Raw genomic sequence first — 24,340 nt, 5'->3', positions numbered from 1 at the left:
GGAAAAAATAATCTTTCATGACATGTTTTAAATACATATTCTTTTTTGATAGAAGCATTTTCACCTGAAAACATTTCCTGAATACTTCATAATTTGTTGTTTCTTAGAAGCAAACAATTTGGCCCCACAGCCAAATGTAATGATAAAATAATTGGTTTGCTGCCCTTGGGGTTATCCAGAGCAATAGCTGCCATTAGCTCCTAAGCAGAAAACACCCTCAGTGTCTCATCTATTGAGCCAGCCAAGTAACAAGTCCAAAGAATTAAATCTGTGAGGTGCACGGATCCAGATTTACCATGGAAACCTTCACACAGACACACATCACGATGAGCTACACAACAAATGCACGGAGTGGGGGCCCTGCCAGGCTCACAAAACCCTGCCCATTCCCATCAGCCGTGGCTGTAACTTCACTTGCAACGCCATCCGCACCGTGGTCGCTGAACCGCCGCTGCTTCTGGTTGGTGGAGATGCTCCGCTGCACCTTCAGGTGAGCGGGGGACTGCACTGAGCTGTTGTTGAGGTCGCTGCTGGGGCGAGACCTTTGACCCAAGTTGCTGCTGGACAGGGAATCGCCTGCTTCAAACTACATGGAAAACAAGTTTTTCAAAATATAAATGAAATTCAACATTACTGGTACTTTTATAGCACTATGAAGCAAAAAGTTGCAATCAAAGGCACTTTAAAAAAAATTAACATTGTATCTGGAGTTGAATAGTCTTCAAGATTAATTTTATCTCTTCATCTGTGTTTAATGTGCTTTAAAAACACATAGCTAAAGCTACATAGTTAATGAATGCTCAAAACAAAATTAGAAGAATCTTGACAGAAACAAAAACGGTGCTATTTTAAAACCGAAGCCACAGAATGGTTTCCCTTGCCTTTTTAAATTTTATTTTTAAGCCTAAGAGCATTCATAGCTCCAGAACAATTTTAAAATGCACTGGACTGAGTCAGAAGGACTAAAAAAGCAAGTACTGACTAAAGGATCCTTTATGGCTTTCAAAACATCTTTATAAGGTCTGTATCTCAGCCACTGATTTGTAAGTCTTTAAGAAGCATAAGTTCTATGTAAAAGCAGAGGAAAAGACAAATATCCTCTTCTAAGCAATGTGAGCCAAAATTATTTTAGACAGATTCCCTCCATGCTCTGCCATCAGAAGGGAATTCTGGCTCAGAAATGTGAGAAAATGCACTCAAGGATGCACATATCAGATCTACACTTTCTCAGAACTGGGGGAAGGCCAACGAAGTAGCAAGGGAAAAAATTCCTTCAAAAATAAAGCCTTGGTCTCTGATTTCCTGAAAAATCCACATGGTCCCAAAAGATGTACAGATCCTTCTAGTTCCAAAACAATCCCAAAGATTTTCTGCCACAAATTTATTAATGACTACAATGCAATAACTTACAGAATAATTCAATATACTATAAAACAGTATATGAGTGAGAGAGGATGAGCACATTTCTGAGAAATAAAGAATATCACATCTGAGTACCCAAAAAAATAATTGCTCTAAATTATTTCAGATTTAAACTGAAAACACACATGATAAGAAGAAAACTCAGCACTTAGAAGTCACGACACTTCAGATTAACAGCTAGTGTTTTAGAAAAGCAATTACACACATTTACAAGCAAACATGAACAAACTGGAGGATTTAATTTATTTCTTCATATGGGAACTAGCAAGATGTCCAAGGGGATATGAAAAGGGAAACATTCATAAGTTATCAATCACAATTAAAAGAAAAATGTTACAAAATAATTAATAAAAACATCATTCAACCCAGCAACATATGAAGGCCAAACCAGAAAATGTGAACAGCACTTACTTCAGGTGGTTTTCTACCTAGAAGCAGGTAAGTGGCCATGACTTCATCATACTTTTGGTTTACTAAAGATTCATGGATTTCTTCTCTTGAAAAGCCCATTGTGACCATAATGTCTAAGAGTAAAAAACCAGATCAGCAGAATGTGTTTGGGTTTACCGACAACTTAAGAACAGTGAAAACAGAAAAACAGCCTTACAATTTACAAGTAACTAAGATTCAAATCACCCCACTGAGGTTTTTTTGCTGTGCAAAACCAGAAAATGCTACTAACACCTCTCTTTCTTGTTATTTTAATCTTGAAAACTCCCAACTATATTAGACAACTCTTAACTAATTTATACAACATTCAGTGTTATTCAACAACAAATAAAGCACTGGCAAATAGAAACTAAGAATAGCTACTGGGCCAAAACAGTAACTTTCTCTTACCACAGCAGGCAAGAAATGTTGCCCTCATAACAAAATCTGCCTCCTTCAGTCTGTTAAATGCTGTAGTCTTATTTGTCTTTTGCTGTGCTTGTAGATTGATGTCAGCTCAGTGAAGTCGCAACAGTAGTTATAAGGAGGCCAGTGTAATAGAATTTCTCATTTAAATAAAGAAATGAATTTTACTTGTATGATGAGATTGTAGGTCATATTCATAAGAGTTTGGTTTGCCTTCCAAAATAAAACTGCCTGTGTGCACCAGATGCAACATGCTTTTGAAAGTCTTACCTATTCTTTTGGTGTCATTAAAATCTGGTTCAGGCTCAGTATATGGCTTTAGTTCTTCTTCTTCATGGCCTACATTCATCCACCGATCCTTCATGATTTGCTAAGAAAATAAAAGAGCTTTAGGCCAACATGCCCTTTACCATACCCCATTACACTTGTGCTAGCTTGGCTGCTGGAAAGCAGTTTGAAGTTCATAATCTGAATGCTGCTCTTTCCCTCATACCTTTTCTCCTCATGTCTTATTTTTCTTTTATCTTTCACATCCTTATGTTCCCATAAGTTCATTCCTCCTATTTACCATTCTCCATGCCATCACCCTGTCTAAAATACCAGAAAAACCACTGAAAAACAAAATCTTTCATTCTGTACACTTCACTTCCATGTGCTCCTCTTGGTTAACATCCTAAGATGCTAATGCAATACCAGCTCTATCATGATAAAGAGCTCCTTCGAATAATAGTGAAGGAGTGTTTAAAAACTAAAATATAATTCAGGAATGTGCTGATGCTTCCTACAGTCATTAGTTTCAAGATCATGATGCCAACTGGCAATTTTTTCCTATGGATCTTCTCACTGCACTTGACCTAAATATGTTTCCAAGTTTGGCTGGAGGGACAAATGCCTCTTAACTCTCTCTATACCATGCAGTTATTTACTTCAAAAATTTCTCTTGCCTTCTTTGGAAAATTTCCTTCATTTGTGGTCTGGATCTTTTTGTAGGCTGTCAGATTGATTGTCTGGAATCCCTAACCATCACAATTTTGCCTTAAGAACATATTCATCTTTAAACTGCTAAAATCATTTTCCCTCCTGCAGCAACAAGCACACATGTCTCTTCAGGGACAGATGCTAATACTGCTCACTACATGGACACAAGAACAAAACAAGTGCCAGCAAATCAAGTTTCCCACAGGCTCCAAATCTGCCTTGCAAACACTGAATTAAGTTATTTCTCACAAAGAGCCAAAGACTCAATTTTCCATTGATATAACCAAATTCGTTGTATGTAGTGCTACTGCCAAATTACAGATCCTAATAGCTGTATCCTTACAAGAACAATACAGAACTTTGTGCCAATTAACATTTTGCTGACAGTAACACTTAAAAGATTTGTTCTATCATGGAATTATTTTTTGGCTTTTGAGGGGATAAAGAGGGAGGTATGGTGAACACATACTGCTATACTGTATTTCTGACATACAGATCATGAGTCTACTAGACAACAGACTTGGGTTATGTATTTGTAGCCTTTCAGGAATAGGAGAGCCTGCCCAAAGGCTATTATGCACTCTCTGCAATCATAATTTTGTAAAGATACTGTTAAATAAATCTGAAGTTTAAGCGTGATGAAGTGGATGACAGAAATCATGGCTCAAATTCTACCCCTCTTTCTTTATCCTTCTGGAATTAACCAACAAACCTGAAAATTCCCACTTACATTTTTTTATGTTTCTTCAGCAGGTGGATCTAGAGTTCAACGTAATCTGCTTTCTGTTTCCATCTACATTTCTGCTGGCTTCTGTCTTTTAAATGCATGACCTCAGAGGCACACTGAGTTATTGTACAACTCTTTAACAGGCTCTTACAATTAAGCATTTTGAAGCGACACAAACAATCCAATTCCAGGATCAATACTACATTTGTGTAAGTTCTGCTGGGCCTTCAGTCAGCTGATTAAAGAGCAGCAGCCTTGGTGAGAATATTTAGAAATCTGACTCAAACTGTACTTCTTAAACACCAATCCAAACTAAATTTCAACCAATTAGATATTACTGATGAGTTTTCCCTCCATTTTCAGGAAAAATATCTAATAAAAATCTGGTCTGGCTCAAGTCTTGTCTGTGTCAAAATTATTTTGCTTTATTACACTTTGAAAGCATAAATCTGCTCTGGAGAAATTTCAGAGCAACACTATGCAAAAGAATTAAAGACTGGGGTAAAGGGAAAGAGGAATTAGTTGAAAACCTGTCAGTTAAGAGGTATTTTCTCTGACAGTACATTTTCCCCATCACTTCCTGGGAAGATTTAATGGTTTATGACAACATGCTCATTTAGAAAATGTTACTTCTTGGCTGGAGCCATGAAAAAGTCTAGAGGAAGCATTTTAATAAAGATTTGCCTGGTTCTTACCAGAGGACAAGTGCTAAACCTAACCATGTGGTGCTGGTCCTGTGTGGATCTGAGCTTTGGTGCTGATGTCACTGACAAACATCCTTTTGGATGGTCTGCCAAAAACATGCATGGGAATTGAGAAGCTGTATGGCTAGGACTGAGCAAATAATCAGAAGGCAAAGCACAAAAAAATCCCCCTCCCCAACCTAAGATGACCTAGCTTTTCCACTTTTAGAAGCTTCCAACAAATTTATACTTTCATTCTAAACATGTATTTTTAGAAGTGTTCAGGCAGACATTTCTTTCCAGACCACATACCACACTCTTTAATTCAGCAAATGTGATTTCAAGAATATTCCTTTGGAAAAAAAGGGTCATGATGCCTCTCTCCTCCCCTTAGGTCAGCATACTGATCAATGTCTGTTATCAGTATTTTGGAACTGGCTCAGGACCCTTGGTCACACATGACATTTTCTCTCTCTATTCCACACAATCTGACTGCCTTGTCATTTCAGCAAAGCTGCTATCTCCAACACCTCTCTCCAGGGCCAGGAAGGAATTTTACAAGAACTGGATAACGCTACAATACCTAGGATGAAAGTGAAATTAGATTTGAAGATAAACTGCTGAATATTCAGACAAAAATTCAATAGAAGAAAAGACTACTTCCCTAAAAGCTAAACATGACACAGGTGAACAGTGATCTTTGAAATGTCTACACTCTTACCATTATGTCCTGTAGACAGTAATCAGAGAACATAATGAGCACATATCAGTAAAGCAGAGCCCATCATTCACTATTCTCTTAAAACTATCTGTAAAAAGCCATAAACCAGCATCAGCTTGGAATAAGTTGCATGCAGGCCAAGCTCAGTGAGTCCATGCTTCCTTGCACAGGTAGCCTGCCTCCATGCCAGGAAGCATAAGTCATGCCACTACAAAGAAAAAGCTGCTTAAATGGGATTTATTCTCTGGAACACATCCACTTCTGCACAAGTGTAGAAAGATGAAACAAAAGTCACTAGTGATTAACTCATGCAAATACTATTTTAAAAGTATTCTACTTATTTTCTGCTCTATTTTCATCTCTATGGTAAGCAGATGTTATTTTAAAAAATCCCTCCCTGTTAAAGAATTCACACAATAGACCCAGGCAGCTTTTAGAGTGAACTCTACACCAATTATTTGTTAAATATCAGCTATGCAGCAAGTACTATCCAATACATCAATCTTGAACAAAACAGCCCCTTAAAAAACACTGAAGCTTTTAGACATCTTACAAGTTCTGCACAGATATTTTTCACATCCCATGAAAAGAAAACCTAATTTACTAACAACAACAATCATAACTCATTAGAAATTCCCCAAACAGATTTTACCCAAGGGACACAGCAGGAATTATTATATATATAAATTTTCTACCTACTCAAAAACAACACTGCCAGAAGAGGGAGAAGAAAGGCTCAAACAGAAATAACTAGCCATCATTAGCTTACCATTCACAGAGTTCTTAATGTTTTCATGTATTATGGCACTGAAGCAAACAAAAAAATCGACACTCTTTTCCATCAGCTAGTTATTCTTCTGGCACCTATCCTTTTTAAGAAGCCATGAAAATGGTCAGTTGAAAAAGCTTATGGCACTGCCTGCTGCTGGTCTCGTTTTTCTGAAAAACTCCAGGAAGACATTTACAATCTTGTCCCACTTTCCACAGATTTTGAACTAGCTCCATTATCTGACTGAAACAAGTGGGAAGAATTCACACTTTGTAATGTTCTTATTTTAGCTATTAGACAGCTGCAATTAAGGGTAGATTTTCATTGATTAACACTTTCTATTTTCAAGCTGCACTGTTTCTAGGACATTTCCTTTTTTTTTTTTTTATTTAACAAGACTTTTGGGCCCTTAAAACAAGAACAAAGTATCGATCCTGAAAAATTAAGAATTCTCAAGCAACTGTTGTATGTATTTTATTCTTTCTTAATTTAAGCCCCCTTTTTTCCAAGCCAAAATTACTTACTTCCAAGCTGCCTCTTTTTATTGGATTCAGTACTAGTAGCTTCTTCAGCAGATTTTCACAGTCTGTGGACATATAGAATGGAATGCGGTACTTCCCCCTCAGGACTCGCTCCCTCAGTTCCTGTAAAATCAGTTTTAAAAGATGAGCTCCTGATGAGACAGAAGGTTTAAAGCCAGCAGAAGCCAAGCTTTCATAATGTAACTGTACCTTTAGATTCTGACCATCAAATGGCAGTGATCCACTCACTAGTGTGTACAAAATCACCCCAAGGCTCCACACATCCACTTCAGGGCCATCGTATTTCTTTCCTTGGAAAAGTTCAGGAGCAGCGTAAGGCGGGCTGCCACAAAACGTGTCCAGTTTATTACCAACCGTGAACTCATTACTAAACCCAAAGTCTGCAATTTTAATGTTCATATCTGAATCAAGTAGAAGATTTTCTGCCTAAGAGGAAAATAGAAGAGGAGGATTTTTGTATCAGATTATATTATATATAACATATATAAGTGCAATATATATGGAGTGCAATATATCATTTATCAATAAATACAAAAATGTTTTTTTCTAAAACAGTTCACCATCTGCCTCTTTCTTGCAGAATAAAAGAAACTAATCCCCCATACATGTTACAAGGACTGAAAATCAGAAATGTTTACTAAAGAAAACATAACTTTTAAGAGCAGCTAAACAAACTGAAAAGTCAGCTAGTGAATCAACTATCAACATTTTATATTCTGGAAGAAATAACTTAGTTCAGCTTTAGAGTGAAGTATCTAGACATCTCAGAATAGCACTTGAAGCTGTTGACAGGTTCATGCCAATTTCTGATGCCAGGGAGAGTAAATCTAATCCTAGACATCATTTACCATTATGGCAGAGTAAATGTTAGAATGAATTTAAGACTTAAGAAGAAGATATCTTCTGCTTGTAAGATGAAACACTTCAAGCTACATGCTGTACTTTAGCATTCTGTACCAAAAAAATCCTTTCCCTTTTATTATTAGTGTTTGTTTCAGCAACACCATGGTATTTAATTAAACAATCAAGTATTTAATTCTTTTCACACAGAATGTATTCTATACATCTGAGATTAATGCCTGTGCAGCAATCGTGTAAATGCAATGTACCACATATACACAGATGCAAGTGCACAGGTATCTGAAGAGTCAGTAAACAGTATCTTACATTTAGCATCACAAGTAGGTAAGAAAATAAAAAGGGTGAAGTTACAGAAATACTAATATATTATTGGGGGAATAAAGTGATTTCTCAAAATGCAAGGATGTTGTGCAAGGAGTGCAGCAGAACTGACAACAATGCAAGGATGTTGTGCAAGGAGTGCAACAGCACTGGGCAATGTTTATTTATCTGAGTCTCAGCTCCTGATCTGCATGCCAGCAACACAAGTGAGCACCAAGAAGAGCAGGAATCCTACTTTTTCAACCGAAGGCCAGATGTTAACCAGACCAGAGGGTTCACCTTATTGCCAAACAACAGTTTTACAGCAAAGAGACATCTCTCATCAGATGCTGTGCTCAGAATTGAACACAGAAAATATAAAAATGCTTCCGCTCACAATCAGAGAAGCAGCAATCTAATTGTCAGCGGATTTGATTAAAAGGGTAAACATGATTTTGTCTGGGTTTGTTTGAGCTTATTTTTAATAATTTTGCTTACACTCAGTGAGCAGAACAGCAGACAATTAACTACCAGTATATCAAGCTAATAGCTGCACAAAAGAATTTAGCTTTTATCAGGAGTAAAATCCTGAAAAATATTTTATTTTTCCAATTCATGACCTGTGATCCCAGCTGGTTCCAGCTGATGTGCCTGCAGACAGACTCACAGAGCTGTTTTCCAGATCTGACAGCCTTCTACACTACTTCACAAAGACTTCATTTTCCTTGTGGTGAAAACAGTACTGTCAGTGCAGCTGCTCTGTGATTACAATAGTCCTCCTAGTTCAACAGTACTCTGCTACCCCAAGTGCCCCACGCTTGCAGGTTCCTTACTTCAAACAAAAACACCAAAAGACCTTTTTAATATGCCAAAAAGAAAGACAGTGCTCTTGTTGATTACATGTTCAAAGCAAAAACTATTACCTGAAAAGATAAGTTCTGTGCATCACAGGATGAGCAAAGTTGGAAATGGTTACAGCCCTTTCTAAACAAGTTGTTTATAATTACAAAGTAAAAAGGAGACAATTTTTCTACCAGAATAGCCTGGACAAACTTGCATATTTTCTTACACATCTCTCCAGTTTAGTCTGAAATAACTTGTAAATAAACTGTTATTAAAACCAAAAAGTTGTGTCAAAAATATCCAAAGTGGTGCTAGACCTCTGTCTTGTTGTGGTGCAATATCAATTGCTCAATGTGCTGATACCGTAGAGTCAACAGAAGCAGATGAGAAGGCAGACACCACTTTAAAGTTGCTTTTCCTTCTCTGCAGCTCCATGAGAAGAGTTTTAAATGAGACAGAGATGTCATATCACTCGGAAAGAAGAGATGAAGGAAGAACACCTCCTCAAAGCCACACATTTAGTCTTTTTTCCTCTAGAAAACATATTTTTCATTGGCTAGGCTGACTGGCTTTCAATCACACTTTACTCTGAACTTTTCAGATGAGTCTAGCATAACTCCAGCCAAGAAAAGACATAGAAAAAAAATCAAATAAAAGTTATTTTGAAACCTGCCTGACTGCCTTGCAAATAGGAAGGAGATCAGCAGCAGACTCCTTGTGGCAGGTAGTTCCTGTGTGAATGCTGCAAAGCTGTGTTGCATAGGCTTGAGAGCATGGTCTGTGAGCTCTGTGTGTGCTATGGAACTAAGAAATGGAAGAGAGGTGGAGGCTCTAAGGGGTTCTAGGAGAAAGAGCAAGGCTCAGGATGCTGAGCAGCTGCACAGGGGTTAATGTAGCAAGATTCAGTCACATAGCTGGGCTGAAGGAGCCAGAACTAGATAAGCATGAGGAGGTGGCTGGCTCCCTACTCCCAGCCAGTCTAGAAAACCAGTGAAGGGCCTGTCCTGGCTGTCCAAGAGGTCTCTGGGTGCAGCCTTCTGGAAAGCTCAACAGCAGTGGCTGCAGTAAGCTCCAGGGAGCTTGACAATGCATTCACAGGCTCCAAACCATCAGGCAAAATATAGAGGATTTTTTTTTCAGTCAAGAAATCCAACCATTTTTTCCTTCCTTGCATTCTGACTTCAGAGTGCTGGGCAGGCACCACCACCATCAGAAGACAACACTCCTAGGGCAGGGACAACTCAGCAGAAAAGGATGTATTTATTTATTATCCATCCTCATGTGCACATGCAGGAACTGGCAGATTGACAGGTATCAGGAAACAGATTTGTAAGGATGAGGTTGAAAGAGTGCTGCAGTGCATTGAGATAAGGCAAAAGATACTGGTGAAGAAAAACCCTTAGGAATTATTCAACCTCAGCTTTTCACAAGTTTTCAGATACATTAGTAAGAAAAAACTGACACCAGTGTTTTCTTTGTAAATGTTCTAAGGCATCAAAGCAAGAGCACAAGAAAGCTTTTAAGTGGGTGAAGATGATGTCCAAGTCCCATGATACCTAAACTTGGCATGAAGACAATGTCAGGCAAGACTTAGGTTGTACCTGCATTTGCTGAACTTTTAATATAGTCTGGTGGTTTACACAGATAGATTACTAAGGATTTTTAAAAAAATTCAACTAATTTCTGTTTACTCTTAATTGATTTTTCCTGTCCAAATGAAACATTAGAATATAAACCAGAAACTCAAAGAGATTAAAAACCTAATGTATTTCTTATAAATCACTAAGGAAAGACTGTTTTATATATCCTTGCAATATACCTTAACTGGAAATATTTTAAGTAAGTAGTGATGGCTGGTATCAATTGATCTGCAGCTTCACTGTTTAGATACCAGCATGACAGCAGGTATAATTCTTTGGAGAGCATGTCTCTTTCTTAAAGCCAAAACTGGAATGAAAGTAACACATGTTCTATTCTTGTCTCTCCCCTGCTCCAAGAAGGAAGCTACATTATTTTTGAGCTTCAGGAAATTGAGAATGAAATACAAGTGATAATTCCTTCATTCACATGTTTGAGGCATTCACAGGCACTGGCAAGGACTAATATATAAAATGAAGTTAAGTCTGTATGATAGGCAGCAAAAAGTAAAATAAGTAACAACCTACCTTAAGATCACGATGAACTATGCATTTTTGATGACAATACTGTACAGCAGATACAATCTGAAACACCAAGATGATAAGTGAAATATTTTATTTCAACTTCATTATAAGTTTTCACATATAATTTAGAAATTTTGTTTCCTGATATGATGCACTAGAACATAACAAATAAATAAAATGTTTATCTTAAAAAAATATTCATCTAAGTTTCTTTCATTGAAGCTTAAATAGTAAAACTAGCAAGTCCCTATAAGTAGCTCATTTTCCTACTAAAAAGAAGTTTAATACATATCTCTCAAGATAACTGGAGAATTGTATTTTTTAAAAGCAAATCACCCAATAGCAATAACCATTGAAAGGAAATTAACCCACCCTTCAAGACAGTAGCAGATACATCAGCTCAGATTATATCTTCTAAAATATCAACTGCATATCTTTGCAGTTCATCCCTAGCAGAACAATTCATTCACTATTGCCATGTCTTTCAAATATAGAACAAAAAACAAGTCTGAAACAGCAAGAACAGTTTCTTTAAATGTTAATTATATAACTTAATTCTGAAAAAAAAACCACCAAACTTGATATATCTATCTGATTAAAGCTTTCCTAAAAAAATCACTAAAACCAGAGTAAGAAAAGGATTAAGATGAGCAAGTCTATAATAAGAAGATAAAAGCCTATTACAGAATAGCCTTAATACGAAACAGTGTGACATGATACAGCAGTACCTGTCATCATACCAATATCTCTAGCTAGAACAGCTGTAAAATCCTAAAATATTCAGAAAAGGATTTAAAGTTCAAGTGAGTCACAATAAAAGAAGTGGCTCTTAGGAACACTGACTAAAAGAAAATGTAAAACAATTTTATTATTTTTAGACAGTATGTAGGAAGTAGATATTTTTCTCTTCTGGGATTTTTTTTCCACTGCAGCTGTAATAAACACTATCTAAACAATTTTTTGTTAAATAAAATAAGTTTGCTCACACTCATGTCTATCTGAAAACAACATAAATAGAAACAAAAAAAGAATGAACACGATAATTTCATACCTGCCTGAATTTTGAACGAGCCTCTTTCTCTTTCATTCTTCCATGTGCAACTAGGTAGTCAAACACTTCTCCTGAGCATGACAAGGACAAAGCATCAGTATTAATTTTTTTACTATCACACACAATCAAAACATACTTGAAAACACCACACACCCCATGCTGCTCCTTTTTTTGAAGGGAAAGGATATAGAAGCAGCCAAGAAAAATTCCTTTTGACTTTTCACATTAGATTTCATTCAGACAATAACTAAGAAGTAAAAATTGAACCCTTCATACTAAGGCTTCCATTTTTAAAATAAATTTACTTAACCACTGTGAAACAAACACTCAATCACAAAAAATATTCATATAGTGTGTAAGACACATTGGGAATCCGGCAACTTATAAACCAGATTTGTTTTGCACATCTCTAGTGGCTGCACTTAATGCTATTTATATTATTTCTGTTTATTCCCTCTTATTCTTTTCCTAATAAAGCTGCTCAAATGCCTTTCAGATCCTATCTTTGCACTGTCTGACAGCAGCCTTTCCTAGCTGGTCACTGGTGCTGTGCTGGATTCTCTTCCCACATTTAAACATTTCCCATTCAGATGCTAAGCAGCTTCTCAAGCAGGCACTCACTATCCTCTCACTATGAGCCTGCTGGTTCCCCTTCCTGTGTTACTGATTCCCATCCCCGGATCTGCCTCCTCGAGTGCTTTGGCACACATTTGCAAGATAAAATGAGGCACCAGCACTTGCCTAAATATAGCAGATAAATATGAGCGAGAGTTTTTGCCAGAATCTGTGCCAGATTATCTCCTGATACTGCAGCAGGAACCTCAGAATGGAAACTATCCTTGAGCACAAACCTAAGAGGTTGCTTAACAGAATCAAGAAATCCTGCCCTGAGAGGTCTGCTGGGACTGCTCTGAAGGCCACATTGAAATAACCCATTAAATCCTTAAAGCGTTTCTAGGCATGTAACTGGCATTTCAGTTTATCCCTAACGCATATTTCAGAATTCACTTACCCCCACTGGCATATTCCATTACCAAATACAACGTCTTTTCAGTCTCAATAACTTCAAATAATTTTACTGCAAAAAAAAATGAATGAGAGATTGCAGCCAGGAGTAAAAGCACAGTACAAACAAACAATTATACTCATGGAATGAGTATAATTTATGGCCACTGATAACACTAAAACATACAGAAACTTTATATCCTTTAGGTTAGCATTCTTTTGAGGGGGAAAAAGACCAAAAATTAATTTCTACATCACAGTTGATAATAAAGCATATTAATTCACAATTTTTTCAAAGTTTATGCACACTATACAAACGAGTTCATGCTGAAATTAGTGTTTAATTTGACACAGACTTAATTTAAGATCATACAAACCTCCCCTGTTTTGCTAGCAAACTGCTCACAGTCAGAAATCCAAGATTCTGACCAGCTAAAAACCAAGTGGATACCAGAAATGTTAAGTCTGACTTTCCTCAGATGGCAATATAACCACTCATTTAAAACAAACACACCCCCACCACCACCCCCAAGAAAACAGAAAACAGCAGAAGCTATGAATGCTGAAAAAGCAACAAACAATTTAAGGGATGAGAAGGGAGTGCCTAGCATGTAATAACTTGTACACCTCGTCCATACCTTGTATGCAACAAGCCCTCTGGCCAATTCAGGACCATTAACTGTCTCTGGAACAAGACTGTCCAGCCCTCCTCAGCCAGAAGAATTGTCATCACAAAGTAGGGCCCTGAAGCTGTGGGGTAGGTGAAAGAACTAAAGCAGAAAGGGAAAATTACATACTTGGTAATTCTAATTTTCTGGAAATATCAGTCAGCAGGAGTCTTTCCTAGACTGAACTAATGGAGTTCTGCTACTCTCACCTAAGAAACTCATGCTTTTGGGTCTCAAGAATAATTTCAATGGAAGAGGGGAGTTGGGGTACTTGATAGACTGGAGAGCTCACATCTCCTACTCTGTGTAAGGCTTTCCTGGACTGAGCAGTTTACCTCCTCTGAGCAAAATTCTTGATGCAAGCAGAGTCAATAAAGGAGGGGAGACAATGAAGCATTTACTGGATGCTTACTGTCCCTATTAGCTTCAAAAAAAGTTTAACAGCACTACATTCAAATACAGCCAAATAGAGTAAAATGTAAACAGTATAACAGAAGAAAAGTCTGCAGAAATGCAGGGCTCCTACCAATATTGGGATGATTCAGAATCTTCATTATTCGTACTTCTCGAAACAACTGTCAAGGAAGCAGGACAATTTCCTTAGAATGTGTTTATTAGGGAAAAATTACACAAGATATGCAATTTTAAATGTCAAGCAGAAGACAGAAAAGGCCACAGAAAGTAGCATTAGCATAAAATATACACAAATATAGTGCATTGAACTCCAGAAAACATAATCTACGTTTTATGCATTAAACCAATATAAAAACTACAAATAACGACATAACAAAATCAGATCAATTTTTAAGCTTTATGCAAATATCAAGTTGCACAGCCCTTTCTGGAGTTCTACACTGACCAAATCCTACAGATTATTCACACAAGTATTCACTCTCTCTTTGGTGACTGGCAAGCTCTGCCAACTACCGTGAACACATCGAAACTGCAGGTGTAAGATGAAGCCCTAGACAAAAGTCACACACAGATGTTCAAATGGAAGAAGCTACCAGGAATTCTGACATCCTCCAAGTCCTGCTGCTCCACAGAGGTGAAGCAGTCAAGTTTGCTTTTCCCACAACTACCAGATTTTACACTGGTCACAAGCAGCAGTGATTCCCCCTCTCTCCCCCTGCAAGTCCTGAAGGTTTATCATTGCTGAAAGTCAATGTGACAACAAATCATGTAATAAACAAATGGACAAACTTAAAGCCCTTGGTATATATACTTCACACAGATTTTTTTTCTTTTTAAACATAAACAAGAACTTATTGGTCTTAAATTTCTACCATTCATGGCTTTATTAATTAGAGATGCATCAAGATTAACCTAGCAGCTCAAAGGAAAGAAATCAAAAATGCCTATGTAGTTCAGGGCTATGTAGTTGAGGCTGGCAATACTGATAGGCTTGCACTGTTTAATTGAACAGCACAGCCCCTATTTAATGTGCTGCACACTCTTTGGTCCCTTATTGGGCTACCATAGGATGCCGAAATAAATGAAGAAATGCTCACACTCTTCAGTGTAATGCTTAGACATTTTGGAAATATCTTTGGAAATATCTTATAGTCCTCCTTAGAGAGACTGAGCTCAACACACTAAGTGTGTTGTTGCTGTTTTGTTTCTCTCATGTTGCAGAGACATCTCACCCTCCATTTTCAAAATTAATCCCATTTGATCAGATGCAACCATTGCAAAAGGGTACAGTGATGCAAGCCAGAGACTGAACAGCTCCCCAAAGAGTAGCACTTTAGTGTATTTTATGTCTCTAAAATTCTGCATTTATTCTACAAATTAAGATTACAGAGCAACATCTTATTGGCACTCAGTTTTTGATAAAGTATGATTGCTACAGCTCAAGTAATAATATTACAGATGTATACTTGCATTATTTAAGTATTTCATGCTAGTTACTATGCACTTGCCTTATAACTGCCATTAAAACAATTTCAGAGGGAAGTGAAGACTACAAAAGCATTTCTCTGAGCAAATATGAATAGATGTAGTTTGCTTATGTCTAAACCACAAAACAAGGGTATGTAATATTATGCACCAGAATTCATTTGAGCAAATATCTTTTCCTCATAAAATCAGCCATTTTTAAGAAAAACCACCACGTCAGGATGTTCACTGTGAATTTGTTGTTTTTCTAAGTATTGGAATTTGTTATACAAGAATAAATTTCTCAGCTAAAACAATATAAACTAACCAGAAGCCAACAAATCTAATCCAATGGATGGTACAGCATCAGAAGAGATTCTAAGCAGGTATGTGGAAAAATCAGTTCTTCCCCAAAAGATTGGAAAGATAACTTAAGACTGGTATAAGAGGTACAGCAGTAAACCTTCATACCTTCATAGACTGGATTAAAACATGAGACTTCTATAGAAAATTAATTTCAACCCTCACATTTTTATATTTCATGTAAAGTATATGGAAATTGAAAAAAAAAAAGATGTGCATTATTCTATTCAATATTCTCACAAGATTTAGAAGTTTACTAATTGGTTTAAGACTCTAATTGGTTTAAAATTAAAATTGATTTTACAGTGACAAGAAATTTTGTTCCACAAATATTTCTGAATAAAAGCCTTAACAGTATTCAAGGACATGATTTCATATTGCAACTCTGCATTCCATGAAGCACTACCTTATCTGAGATAAATCTCCTCCTCCACGCCTTCTCTGTGCAGAAGCATGCTGCTCATTAACACGTGCAATGCCAATAATCATGTATTTACAAATATAAACACCTTTGAACAATACCACTAGCCCCTCAATAACACTCAGGATATACCTTTTTGCATAGAGATATTTAAGCAAGAAGACCAGTGCTGTTTCCTACAAAGCCAGGTTTGTTAAACCTATAAAAATCTGGACAGAACAGTGATGTTTGTTTTCTGAGGACAAGGCAACCTGCTGCAGGATTATGATCTATTTTACTGACAAAAAATGACATTTTCAGAATTCAGACACACTTGTATTTTCCTGAGCAGCAGTGTCCTTCTCTCTCAGAAGGTATAAGTGACTTATCTCTCACCACCCCACCACACATTTACAGGACTACTCTTCATTCTTAATAAAGGCTACCATTCAAAAAAGCTCTTGAATAAGCATCTCCTTGTTGGAAAGGTGCTGTAGCCTCAAAAGCTTCACATTTAGAAAGGGACAGCCAGTACCATACTCTGTTTCTAAAATTTGTAGTTAGGAAAAAGACTTGAAAAATTGTTTCCTGTGCCTCCAGCTTAATTTTCCGAGGAACAAACTGCAGAAAGCAAAGATCTGCCAAACCATTAATAACATTTCTACCTGCTTCCAGATTGACACTTATGTTTTAAGATTTACTTTAAGTTACTACAATCAAACTGAAAATATTCAGTTAACCAAAGCTTTTTCTTCTTTGAAAACTGTGCTTGAAAGCTGCTCTACTTTCTAAACCGTTACTGAGAAGGGATGTGGCAAAAGGAGCACAGCTCTCAATAGGTAACACACTGAAATTGTTCCAAGTCTTCCACACTACTTTACTTCTGTTCTGCTTTCCTCAACAACAGAGGAACTTAAGTAAGAGGCTCCAAACATGTTTAAAGAATAAAAAGTTTGCTGTCCCCTAGAAGGGGCATATCTGAAATAATCATATCCTAATTAAACCTATTAATGAAAAAAAAAGCACCTTCTGCTCGACTAGCAGTTTGCAGAAGAGCAACAGAATGCTGTTTCAGAAACAACCCTGCTGAAGCCAGTAGAAGACAAAATTTTCAATGTAGCAGACATGTAAAAAATAGACTGGCTATTTTGATACAAGTTTGTGTTATGACAAAACCCAAATACTTATATTTGGAAACAAATTACAATAGTAACAGTGGAAAAAGCTAAGCCAGTACAGTAAGTTACTATCAAGACTGCAAGTCAACAATAAAGCCAGCTCTGTTCTAAACAGATGCTCACTAGGTATGGTGGTAACCATATACTGAACAAACTGAAAACAAAATAGAAAGGCAGGACCCTTAATTCAACATAGGTTTTCTATTTAAAGAGGTAGAGGTCCTGGAGTGAGAAATACAATGTAAGTTAAGACATTAACATAAGCTATCACATTGCATGGACAAGAAAGCAATATTAAAAATTCACAAGGTCAGCTTACTTCAGCCATCAAATGTTTGTGACACAAACTAAAATAACTCTGTCTGAAGTACCCTGTGAATACAACAGGGCATGAAAACACTGGTGAGCAGCTAGGAAGAAACGAAACACTCTTTGCTTTTACACCCGTGACTAACTACAGACCCAGCTTATATAACACTTCCAGCAAGTGAAGTATGTGCTCAAATATGTCTGTTTACAAAACAGAATGGTGCATGTGAAGCCATGATGACTCATTTCACTTAATTAGGTCAGTAGCAAGTACTGTAGCAAAACTGACTTGCACTCAATATCCTTCATACTTTGGTGAATGGAAAGGAGATGGTTTTGTAAGTGATCCCACACCCAAGATAACCAGAAATTTGTCTTGATTAATAATAATCAGTAGTGACTGAAGATCTAAAAGTTTTGCTGAACTGCAAAATTTATACTTGGAAGTTCTAGAGACCATCCTCTCAACCAGGAGAGTTTAGATGGGTTCAAACTCAGGAGTGGTATTTTTGTGCCAGTAACATACTCCAGTGTCCTCTATAAACCTTCACTAGATAAATGTCCCTATCAACACAATACTACTATCACTGTTTCCCATTCCCAACACTGCCTCTTGAAGAAAAAAACCCAACCATTTAACAGTCCTTTGTACAGTATAAGCCTGATAACAAAATCATAAAACTTCACACTGCAGGGATACTAAATAGTATAAGGAGAATCACGAACAAAATTTAATAGTTCAGTGAAGAAAAAAGAGTGTCTGATTTCACAGAACAGAAAAAGAATTTTTATGATTTTACTAACAATCCACAAATGACCCACTAAAATACTAACAGAAATTATCTTAAGCACGCTAATGAACCACCCTCTCATCCTTATTTGCTTTGTATTTACAATTGCTTCAGTGACTCTGCAAAAATTGGGCTTAAGTTTACTTAAGAGCTTTCTGGCAACCAATATTCATTCACTCAGTCACAGCTAAAGACATATAAAGCTTCAAAACAAAGATTATTTTTTCTGAAAACCATAATCAGTATTTTACAAATGGAAACATGATACCAACAAATTACCCAATTTTTCAGTGTGAGCAGAAGATGCATGGGATCAATATATTTAGAAGTTCCTGAAGAATGAAATTCCAGTTAATCACTAAATTTAAATGTCTATCCTTAGTTCTGCTATAAGCTGCTTCTAACAGTACCTAACACTGTTTGTCTTGTTGCCAGCTTCCCACTCAAAAAAACCAAGTAACAGCAGCAATGTCCTATTTCATCACTATTTTACATATTATTTGTGCAACGTGAGAGCATGTTTTGTATGCTATGGAAGCCTTATTTATACTTGGAATGGTTTATTGAATTATTAGTGAGTATTTTTGTATGGAATACAACTTAACATTAAAACTATTTTCCCAAAGCTGAGATTTTCTTGCTTAGTTTTCCAGAAAGTTTTAACATATTTTAGCTTCTCATTGCTCAACAATGAGACAAACCCAGCCCTTCAAGTGTGAACACCAAGCTAGCTAGGAAATAAGCTACGTGAGCAGCACAGGATTTCCACAATATGCTCTATCACATGCTGCCCCTGCAGGTCCCTCTTCTCTAGCTCAAATATTAGCAAAGAGATTTGCTTAATACAGGATATAGGACTTAACAGCAAATCTTCTGCATGGACTGCACAGCAGGTTGAATTAAAAAAAAAAATCCAGAAGAACTCACACTCAAGTACTAGAAAGGAGATGTTAAAGCAAATAAAGTATAAAAGAAAAAAAGAAATGAAAGCAAAGCTGTTTACAACTCTCCATAACCAAAGTTACACAATAAAATAAATTGTAGAAGCAGACAGAGATAAATGAACAGCAATAAGCCCTGGCCTCTTTCTCTCATTTCTACAGCTACAGACAACAGCAGTCTAGTATTTGTAAACAAAAAATATCCCAAATTTTTGTAATGGGCATCCCCCAGTAGGACAATTCAACATTTCTGTGCTTTAGCCACAACAAAACATACAGAGAGTTAAATAGTAAAAATCCAAACCAAAGAAAAATCCCCAGGGTTTTGATAAAATCCTTATCACAATGACTATGAAAGAGTTCTGAATTTCATCTGCAGGCATAAACAACACTGCTTTGATTATATTCACTCATTTTGTCAATTCTGTGCACAAAAAGTAATTGCCACCAAGTCCCCTGAGTTCAGCAAATATTTTATTAAAGTTGAAAGAGTATAAAGACAAATGTAGAAAAACACATTAAAGCAATATAAGTTGGTACTCTAAGTCCTCAAAAAACCCAATTAGTACATTAAAGAAAAAAATCCAAGACGAATATCATACTTTGCAGCATTAAATCTTGGTCTAGCATGTAGACAAACTATTTGTATACCTAATTGAAAAGAAATGTTACTGTTGGCAAGGAGGAAAGCGAGAAGAGGAAGGAAGAACAAAACAACAAAGCTCAGATAGGAACCACATGGAGTCACTGCCCTCAGACAAATGAATGTGCACATTATAGCAGGGAGACCATGCTCTCCCAAGGTCACACACAAAAATGTTGTTTAGCAAGATAAGGGGATCAAATATTTTTGTCAAGTAAATAAAGGATCACAGTTCGACTGTTTACAGAATTTCAAATATTATGGTCTATTCTTACCTTTTGCAGGCTAGTAGGATTTAGCTGGGTTTTATCTATTATTTTCACAGCAACCTTGGGAAAAAACCAAACAGCTATGAATTACTAAACTCAGAAGAAGGTTTGAACAAAAACATACTGCACGTCTGTGAGCAAGAGCATAGATGCACCTCTAAAGCACGCATGTGTGTCTACTTCTACACATTTCAGCAAGCAAAATTCTCAAACCTATGAAGATTTACCAGCAGAAGCATGGAACTTTGCCACTGAGGAATCAGTTTTATACATCTGTCTGTCTTTGGACTGAACAAGGTTACTTGTCCAGGCCCTCCAAACACAACATTAATCTATTAACATATCACCAATATCAATGAAATTTGCCTATCAATACATTTCTCTTCAGTTTTAGAAATGCTTGGGGATGAACAGACATCTTCTCAGCCCCAAAATACCGTTTGATGCAGAACAAACATTTTGATCTTTCACCAAGAAGCTACACTTTAAAAAGGCAGTGGGTGGTTAGGTGGAAACTCAGGCATGTCAGGTAACTTCTTCTATATCCTGAAACATCCTCTAGAAGAAATACTTATTATAAAGTGAGCCAAAGAAAACAAATCAGACTGACAGTCTTTCTTTCTCAGGGCTTACCTCTCTTCCAGTAAGCACATGCCTTGCCAGCTTCACTTTAGCAAAATTTCCTTTTCCTATTGTTTTCAGTAAGCGATAATTTCCAATGTGAGGATGCTCTTCATTTGTGGATGTGATGGAGTTCCTACATCGGGGGATGTTTTGTCTGCTACTTGATTTGATAGGCTGGATGTGTGGTTCAGTGTATCCATCCACAGAGGTATGCTGCAAGGCAGACAAAATAGTTGGGAATTTAGCTACTTGGATTTTAGACAATTGTAACAGAATAGACCACAAGTATAAAAACATGCAAAGGGGAATAATTTAATTAACTTTTGCAATATAATTGATAACTCTGAATGGCAGCCTAATGAGAAAATGTTACCTTTGGGCAGAGTTTGATATAGGTCTCACGAAAAAGAAAGATTTTACCAGCTCCAAAAGCAAAACTACATACCTAGGCAGTAATCTACAATCTATTACAGACTTTTTTAAAGATGCCAAACCACACAGTATAGGTCTATGTTGCAAATAAATTTGTCTAATCATAATCAAATTTGGTCTTTTGAAAATAACACTGTACAAAATATATTTGTACCTTGGCATATTTTGGTTAACTTTCTTCAGTTAAATGACATTACTTTTTGTATTTTTTTTCCAAGTAAACTTTGTTCCCAAAACGTATTTGCATCTTTTAAAGTTCTTGTTCAAGTAGCAAACTATCTACATCTTTATTTAAAAATAACTATTCTTTAAAACCCCATGAGATCGCATAAAATATTTTAAATCTCAAAAGTCTGAAGAACTAAAAGGAAGTTATTTTTAATGCATGCCAACACATCATCCCACGTTAAATGTTAGTCACTGAAATCTGCTTCTGTACTCTAACTTCCAAGTATATAAGGGGCAAGTTACAGATGGGGCTTGGAATTGTTCCAAGGAGAAACCAAAGTAATGAAAAATGTCAAAGGAGTGCTAAGTGTTTCAGTATTTCAAATACTTTCTAAGAGTGGCAGATGGGTACAAATGTTTAACAGGTAAAATTTAGCTTCTAATCTTTTAAGTTACAGACTTTGAAAGCTGCCAAATACTGGAGGTAGAAAGAGTGTCTTCCCAGAGCAGTTTTTAGATTTATAGCAGAAAGGCATGCTTACTCCCAGCTAAGCATAAAGCACCAACAGACACCTGCACATTACCTGAATATTTTCCCATTATTGACTGCCTCAATTAAAAAGTGGATATCTTTGTACAGAGCACTAACGAGCCTGTTCATAGATCGCTGACTTTAAGCTGAAAGCAGTCTGAGGGTAGCTGGAGTTTTACTGCTTCTCCCAATACCCAGCCTAATGCTGGGCTGTGCTGACCTCATCCATCATTCCTTATGGAATTATTTTCATATCTAACCAGAATTTAAAGCAGTACTTCCAGCTTCAGTCTGCATTTGTTGGAGACTGAAGTCAATCCCCTCCTGTAAACACTCAGGCTTACAGGCAGTCCCACTGAACCAGGCAAGATTATTTCAGGACATAAGCAGTAGTGCAATTGGGAAAAGAGCAAACAGCTGCAACACAACCGGAAAAAACAAGGGGTATACCACAACCAGAATGTTCTTCCCAAATGTAGCACAACCCTGCTTACATCACCTCCAGCATTATTAATTATTCACTATAGCCAAGAGAACAGCCCTAAATATAATTTTGTTTGTCTTTTCTTTGCATGAGTCTTTCTGCAAAATACTACTGTACTCCCACTGCTAAACTGCTTTCCAAATTACTGGAGAACCAAGCAAGCCAGGCATGTTTAGATTCTGTATATCAGACAAACTTATTCAGCTGTGAAATAACACGCTAGTAATAGTATTTATTCTTTAGAAGCACATCATTATAGCATTTTCTGTGGACTTTGAAAATGAAGATCAGAAGGGCAGCTTCAGGCAAAAAAGACTTTGAAACATTCCTTCAGCAACAGACACCAGCCCCACATGTGATAAACCACAGCCCAAAGAAAAGTCTCCCCTAAAAATACACCTAAAAGCCCCCTAAAAGTCTCCCCTATAAATGCAAAATCAGTATCTGTATAGTGCTAACAGTGAATACTTCAGCTGCACTTAGAACCCATCCAGGGCTACAGCACCATGCTACACAAACAAGTTTTAGAAATCTTTGAGTCTCTTTACTCACTGAATAAAATCTTTACTATTAGGATTAGCAATCCTAATATCAGCTGCCATTCATATACTTCATAGGATTAGACTACTCTCAACAGATACTTGAAGGGATCTCTTCAAGAAACAGTTGGATAGACTCAACCAATTCCATGGGCAAAGAGGAAGATGCCTTCACAGAATAGATCATTTCAATGCAGACTGAACAGGAAAAGCATTATTTTATCAAAATGACAGTTCAACAGTACCAAATCTGAAGAGGAAAAAAGAGTAACAAGGTTCATGGTCAAGATGATTCTGGATTTTGGTCTTTTGTGACAGAAAAACTAAGCCACTCTGAATGGTTCCTAATTATTCCTTCTCAAACAGATTCTCCTCAGAGTCAACCAACCATTCTCTCCAGCTATGCCCCAAAGATGACAGAAATCATGCATAAAGAAGGTCAAATTTCCTGGTTTGTGAACCACACATAAATATATACAATTTCCGAATATGAACGGCACTGAATGAAATCAAAGTTATTCTTGCAACAGGCCTCTTTTCTGCACATAAACAGCTTGCTATTGTTAGAAGGTAAAGAGGAATTTCAAGTAGAAACTGATCAAGAAATCAACATTCAGTAAAATTGAAACAAAAGATTAAGAAGTTGAAAAAATAAAAATCAAGGTCAAATAACAGTATTTCAGAGATTATTTCCAAAGAATGCTAAAGCTGAATTTCACAGATATATGCAACATCCACACTGTCTAGAAGGCCAGGCTACATAGTTTTCAGATCCTTCTGCTCCATTACAATGCATTCATTCATTATGCATCAGCTACTATGTGGCTATTTAAAATGCCATTTCAGTAGAACAATCTCTAAATTCTGAGAAATTTTTCAGGGTGCTGGAAACAAGGGGCCTGTAAAAACCAACGTTCTCCTTGAAGTTCACTGTCATCCAAAAACAATTCCAGTCAACAGGCTGCATTTCCCACACAGGATTTTAATGAGAGATTCTGTTATTTCACTAGATACCCTAATATATATATATATACACACATATATACATAGACACACACACACACATATATATATATATGTAGTGGGAAACACTACCTTACTAGTACATCATAAACATGACTCAATATATTTAGTTTATGTCAGTGTAAAATAGTCTCTAGAAATAAACATGAAATTAGATGTTTCTTGAAATAAAATGCAAT

The 24,340-nt window shown here is 36.7% G+C and overlaps 1 protein-coding gene across 5 annotated transcripts in view; it reads right to left on the bottom strand.

Moving 5' to 3' along the window:
- The window catches only part of MARK1 (microtubule affinity regulating kinase 1), a 56,731-nt gene that overhangs the window by 13,623 nt on the left and 18,768 nt on the right, over positions 1–24,340 (bottom strand). For 4 of the 5 annotated variants that reach the window (XM_021552526.3, XM_021552507.3, XM_021552517.3 and 1 more), the window contains exons 2-12: positions 20,993–21,196; positions 20,366–20,419; positions 14,114–14,162; positions 12,927–12,992; positions 11,915–11,985; positions 10,867–10,923; positions 6,887–7,123; positions 6,680–6,799; positions 2,548–2,647; positions 1,834–1,946; positions 433–586 (exon numbers count right to left, since the gene is read on the bottom strand). In XM_021552526.3, the coding sequence (XP_021408201.3) occupies positions 433–586; positions 1,834–1,946; positions 2,548–2,647; positions 6,680–6,799; positions 6,887–7,123; positions 10,867–10,923; positions 11,915–11,985; positions 12,927–12,992; positions 14,114–14,162; positions 20,366–20,419; positions 20,993–21,196 (1,225 nt within the window). Of the gene's footprint in view, positions 1–432; positions 587–1,833; positions 1,947–2,547; positions 2,648–6,679; positions 6,800–6,886; positions 7,124–10,866; positions 10,924–11,914; positions 11,986–12,926; positions 12,993–13,557; positions 13,690–14,113; positions 14,163–20,365; positions 20,420–20,992; positions 21,197–24,340 lie in introns of those variants that run through there. The other variant, XM_021552543.3, reaches the window with a different exon arrangement.

Source organism: Lonchura striata, chromosome 3, assembly GCF_050655825.1.
Source record: "Lonchura striata isolate lonStrDom1 chromosome 3, ASM5065582v1, whole genome shotgun sequence".
NCBI lineage: Eukaryota > Metazoa > Chordata > Aves > Passeriformes > Estrildidae > Lonchura > Lonchura striata.
The sequence above is the reverse complement of the archived record's forward strand: the minus strand, read 5'-3'. Positions and strand labels throughout refer to the sequence as shown.